This window comes from Schistocerca nitens, chromosome 2 (genome assembly GCF_023898315.1).
Source record: "Schistocerca nitens isolate TAMUIC-IGC-003100 chromosome 2, iqSchNite1.1, whole genome shotgun sequence".
In the NCBI taxonomy this organism is placed as follows: Eukaryota; Metazoa; Arthropoda; class Insecta; order Orthoptera; family Acrididae; genus Schistocerca; species Schistocerca nitens.
In genome coordinates this window covers 384,257,843-384,264,270 of record NC_064615.1, presented here as the reverse complement: position 1 = coordinate 384,264,270, position 6,428 = coordinate 384,257,843, and the positions used below count along the sequence as shown (strand labels likewise).

The following is a 6,428-nucleotide window of genomic DNA, read 5'->3' as shown; positions in this document are numbered from 1 at the left end:
CTGAGAGTATTTGTATGAAGTGTAGCCATGTATGGAAGTGAAACATGGATGATAAACAGTTTGGACAAGAAGATAATAAATGCTTTCAAAATGTGGTGCTACAGAAGAATACTGGAGATTAGATGGGTAGGTCAGGTAACTCACAAGGAGGTACTAAATAGAATTAGGGAGAAGAGAAATGTGTGGTACAACCTGACTAGAAAACAAATTTTGAGGCATTCAGGGATCATGAATTGAGTACTGGAGGGAAGCATGGGGGATAAAAAACGAAGAGGGAGACCAAGAGATTAATACAGTAAACAGATTCAGAAGGATATAGGTTGTCGTAGTTACTCGGAGATGAAGAGGTTTGCGAAAGATAGAGTAGCATAAAGAGCTGCATCAGACGAGTCTTTGGATCGAACCACAATAACACAACATCCTGAACAAAATACATGAGTAACATGTCACTTGAAGCTCATGGAAGATAAAAATGTCAGAGGGTAAAACTGATTTCTTGTCCGGTTATATCAACTCAAACAATACATAAGCAATATTTATAATTTGTGACAATTATTTTGACAATAAGAAACACTGAGTACTAAACAACTCATGAAATTATGGACAAAAATCTAAGTGTCTCATAAATGTTATATTTGAAGAAAGTAATAATAATAATAATAATAATAATAATAATAATTTCATGGTGAAGGAATACCGATTCCTAATCATGCAGATCAAAACAGAATACCAAGGTTAATGTTCTTATTCTCACATTAAATTTGAGAGAGAGAGAGAGAGAGAGAGAGAGAGAGAGAGAGAGAGAGCAGTTGCTTTCAGTCATATCAGATGACTGGTAGAGCTACTAGTCACAAAAACTGCAGAGACAACAAAATTTCGTTCATTCCCTACATAAATCCCAGTGAAAACCCCAGCTCAATAATTACTGTCGACTAAGCTCAGCATGACGTATAACAAAACATGGAGCATTAAATCAAGAAATAATTGCTAAATATAGCTTTTATTTTGAAAGTTGCACCAAGAAAGAATATTACGCGCCTGGATAACAGGACACAGCATCACTTGTAAACTTTTAGGCAGGGCGCTGTTAGATGCTACTGCAGGGAAAACTAATAAATTACATTTCTAATGGACATGTTCATATAATTTATTTGATCTTTCATATTATCCAAGATCTATTTTTCACAGAAAAAACTCATACTCTTTAAAAATTTTAATGTAGACATAATTCTCAATTCAGTGGAAAGCAGTAATTTTAAAAATAATGCTCACCAAATGTGTCTCTTCTTTTGTTTGATTGGAGCAGTACGTAAAAAAGGTCACAATTCATTAAAGTTATTCTTACAGTAAATTCAAAACTTCTGTGTGAATATATAAACATTCTTTTCAAGAAAATTCAATTTTCTGTTTCAGTACAAGAAGCAGATTGTATCTACAAGATACAACTGTGAAACAGAAATGCTTTCTACCAAGTCAAAAATAATACATTTGTAAGGAATATACTTCAGTATATATTCTACAAAGTAAAAACCACACTATTAAATTCAAGTTGGCGGGAAAAAATTGAATAGCACACCTCAGGTAGACAGTATATTATTCAGCTTCTCACTCCTTTAATTAATCAAATTCTAGACAGCAACAACCTTAATGCATGTCTTCAAAGAACCAATAAAATTGACATAAATGTTATGTCAACTGGGAACAGAAATTAAGGTACAAGAGATGAAACTTACACAAACCTACTCAGCATTGTTATTGTGTCACATCAGTTTTTGTTGATATTTACTTGTACATATGAGGCTGCTACAAAAAGTTTTAATGATTGTTTGCTGCTCAATGTCCAGACATAATCATCTCAACAGTGAATACAGTACATAACTACAAATATCTGCTGGCATATTTGTGCTACCTGCTACTTCCATTTGTCAGTTTAAAGAGGCTTCTACATGGTTCTTGTGTAAAGTTAGCCACCATTTTGCAACTAGGTGCTAATTTTTTCAATGCATGATTTTTCATTTGAAACAAATATTAGTTTTTTTTTTTTCATTACATCTGATGAATAAGAAGTAACAAAAAGGTACATTCAGTATGTTTGACAGTTAATGCTTAAAGTGTTTTTGTAACTGTCACTAATGTAGACAAGAATAATTTAGTAAATAATTAGCAACTACACTGAACTAAAGAATCTATTACACTGCTGAAATGTCACTATTTCACAATTACATATTTCTCAGTGTATTATCAGTCCTTTAGTGACACATGTACTGTATCAGTAAATTATGGATTTCATAATATTGCAAGACAGAAGATACAGTTTATCCACAAACAAATTACCAAAAAGCATAGATTTCCACTTCAATAAAAATACAAACATGTTTTAAAGATTTCTGACAATAATCTTACAGCAGTATGGCAGGAATAAAATGAAAACTATCTTCCAATAAATGTTTATTTAAAAAAAAAGAGTCTCTCAACACAGAGAGAATTTCTGAGTCTGACATTACATTATATGGCCAGTAAGTAAATAATATACAGTGCAGTTCTCTTTCATAAGAATTTGTGGACTGTTGCTGATTTCATTTTCTTTTTATATATATATAAATTTAACATCTGAATTACAACAATCATCTGAGTGATTCCATAACTCTTGCAAGAAGAACGTGTGACAAGTTTTTTCTGCCATTTTCACAAGTAGGCTACTACTGCAAACTGCAGTCACAATAAGTATTAAGGAGGAAAAAACTCTAATTAAGACCAGCAGGTGATAGTTTATTATTCTAAAAAAACCTGAGAAGGGATAACCAAATACAGGACAAATGAGAATTTTTTCCAAATTTGAAATATAGATTCTGGCTGAATGAATGAAAACTAACAGCTGATACGCATTTCCAAAGTAATACAATGAGAACCATAAGGAAGCAAGATAGAGAAATAAATAAATACAAAACGAGGCCATATCTCTTCAACAAATACAGCAGAATACCTCATATGAACATGTATGTCTAGAAGATAAAAATAACAAAATTAATGGAAAAATCACAGAATTTCTAGCATTTATAAAACAGATAGTTTCATTTCCTTAAAAATATCTGACTCATTGTTATGTCTACCTTCGATGAGGCAAGACACAAATTGCTAGAAACAGAAAATTCCATTATTGCACAGCCTTCAACTATTAATTGTAAATAAATACTTTTGCAAACAATAGTTTGTTATCACACAACGGCAAATCACTAGTCCACTAACATCAATATTTACAAATTTATATAATACCCATTCTTTGGGTAAGAGGAATTGCTGGACCAGAGACACTGTTATACATAAAAATGGTCTGCCATGGCACTACAAACACATTGCAATAAAAATATGAGTGTCTGCTCTTCAGTACAACAATCTGAAGTTAAAAAAGGTGATTTCACAGCACTACTTCTCAAACTATATGTAACTTTAGAGAAGATTATGGGCTACATGAAGTTACTAGTTGATTTAACAATTTAGGGTGTCAACATTTAAAACACTACAAATGAGCAAGGATCAATACATGTTAAAATACAGAATGTGATTGTACTATAGGCATTCTTGATATCCCAATACATAATTACATGAGCAAAATGACGGGTGTCTTAAACCAATTCCAACATTTTTTTTCCCTTTTATATAAAAGTGTATGGAATATATTCCAATTCCATCCACAGTGCACATGCCAGTCTCACTTTGTTTACTTCCATAATACTCTCCTGACACTAGCAGATACTGGACATAGGACCATCAATAAAGCCACAATTCCAAAACCCAGTTTTCTGGGGGAAAGGACATGTGGAAGCCAACAGGGATTCCAGAGTTCATAAGTTAAACTAACATAACATGATTGTCATCATGGCTGGTTCATAGTGAACATAGTGGCACCATTGTTTGCCATACTGTCCAAGATATTGCTCACATAATGTGCAACATCTACTGACTCCTGATCACTTCTGACAATGAACTCATGCTCCAGCAATTTACTGTACTTTGGACGCTGTGTTTCTTCTTTAATGAGGCTGAAATAAAAAAGTTAAAACAATTCAGTTACATCTTATAGTCTACAAAAACATGTTTCATCAAAACTACACGAGAAAGGTGTTACAATGCACCATAATTCACAAAACAAAACTATGAAATTAATTTAAAATATATTATCACCCACCCCACCTCCCCAAAACACACACACACACACACACACACACACACACACACACACACACACACAAACTAGCAGTAAATAATCAAAATATTACCAAGTATTAACAAAGTTTACAAATTCCATTGTGAAATGATTTCCATTATCATTGGGTGAGAGGCGAGGAGGGTCGCCTTGCACAACTTGATTAAGTTGATCGAAGACTGAGTTCCACTTTGGGTATGGAAAATGACCTGTTGCAACTTCCATGAGAGTAATTCCTAAGGACCAGACATCTGAGCGGACATCATAACCACGTGCTCTGTGAGGATCTATCCTCTCTGGCTGTAAAAGCAAACATTCATTTCAGTATGAAACAGGAAATGGAAATCAAAGCAAAAGGTGAACAATATTTAATACAATTTTTTATTGTGGTATACTTGCAGACAAAGATTTCACAACATGAATGAAAGTTTAAACAATACTCCTGTTACCTCCAGACATATATTTGTATCTGCACGGACTTATAAGGCATTCATTACATTCAGTCTCACTTGCTACAGGACACAGAGTTTATGACTTACACTAAGACAGACTCCTACTAAAATTTTGATGTGATATTTATTGACAGGATATCAAAATGCATGCATGTCTTTATTGTGTTATACATAGTCCAGTCAAATTAATGTGACCACTTGTAAAAGGACAGAAAAAAACACCTTAAGCAGTGTGAAAATGTAGTTAGAGAGTCAATGAGGCTCTGGAAGCTACAAACAGAGATGTGGAGATGTGCCGACTCCAGTGCTGTGGTCAGCTGTGCTAGGCTGCTCTGTTGAGGATCCACAGAGCAAACAACCCAATTGAGGTGGTTCCACAGATTCTCAATTGGATTTATGTCCAGGAAGTACGATAGCCAGGGGAGTTTAGCAAACTGATCCTGGTGCTCTAGTAACCATGCACATAAATTGTGAGCTGTGTGACACATTGCATTGTCCTGCTGGTAGATGCCATCATGCGAAGGAAAAACCAAACTGCATGAAGGGGTGAACATGGTCCCCAAAGACAGATGTGTATCTGTATTGCTCCGCTGTGCCTTCCAGAATGATGAGATCACCCAGGAAAAGCCACAAAAACATTTCCCAGACTAAAACACTTCTTCCTGCGGCCTGCACCCTTACAATGACTGTCACAGGGCCATGTGCTCTAATGGCCATTTGTCCGGTGGAGCATAAAATGCGATTCATCTGAAAAGGCCACCTGTCACCACTCTGTGGACATTCAGCTTCAGTACTGGCACACAAGTTCCAGATTTCATCACCAAAGTGCAGCACTCAGCATGAACCGAGTGCCTGCTGCAGAGGCCATATGCAGCAACATTCACTGAACGCTCATTGAGAAGACACTATGATGGCCCCTTGGTTCATCTGGGTGACCAGTTGCTAAACTGTTGCACGTTTATTTACCCATACACCTCACTGCAACCAGCATTCGGCCTTTGTCATCTAAGGCCAAAGGTGCACCACAGATGCCTCGGCACCAGTTTTGGATATTGCCATTTTGTCATGCACAGAATGCTTTAACCACTGTGGTACACAAACAGTTTATAAACTTAGCCAGTTGAGAAATGCCACTCTTGGCCCGAAAGCCAATGATCATGGAAGTCATATAAATCTTTCTGTCCCTGCATTACAACTGCACCGTTTCTCTCCCCATCACCCTCCCCAGCACACTTTATATATGTTCCACTGATAGTGCGACGACCTGCTGTGTGTGAGTGATTATTGCATGCTGACATTAAATACAGGAGTTTGTAGCATTACTGTGACTGGGTCATATATAACTTTAGCAGCAAATATCAAACACTAGTTGGAAGTAAGTATATTTAACCAATAACCTGTGCTTGACTCATTTTGCTCCTGTTAGTGTCACCAACATATAAACAGAATGAACAGAACATAGAACATTGTAACCTAGACTAATGATGTTCTCCAAGAAGCTAATGCAGTAACTTTCATTAAACCAACAGGTTTTGGAAAGGACTTCATTTTGTGAAAGAAAATGAAAAACCTTTTTCACCCCACCTTTGTGATCTATAAATTTAAAAAAAGCCATGTAATGTGTTCACATAGTGTGAATGTGGTACCAGCACAGCTATAAAATTTACTGGAAACAAATGAAAATGTATGTCAGACTGGGACTCGAACCCAGAATTTCCCACTTTACACAAGTGGTCACCTTAATCGCTTTGGCTATCAAAGCATGCTTTATG

General features: G+C 35.7%; 1 protein-coding gene across 4 annotated transcripts in view; it reads right to left on the bottom strand.

Annotated features, from left to right (window-relative positions):
• Nucleotides 1-1,071: 1,071 nt before the first annotated feature.
• The window catches only part of LOC126236232 (dual specificity mitogen-activated protein kinase kinase 4-like), a 138,947-nt gene continuing 133,590 nt past the window's right edge, over nt 1,072-6,428 (bottom strand). For 2 of the 4 annotated variants that reach the window (XM_049945368.1, XM_049945369.1), the window contains 2 exons: nt 4,278-4,504; nt 1,072-4,040 (listed from right to left, as the gene is read on the bottom strand). In XM_049945368.1, coding sequence (XP_049801325.1) covers nt 3,875-4,040; nt 4,278-4,504 — 393 coding nt within the window. In that variant the 3' untranslated portion in view covers nt 1,072-3,874. The remainder of the gene's footprint in view (nt 4,041-4,277; nt 4,505-6,428) is intronic. The other 2 variants (XM_049945367.1, XM_049945366.1) reach the window with 2 other exon arrangements.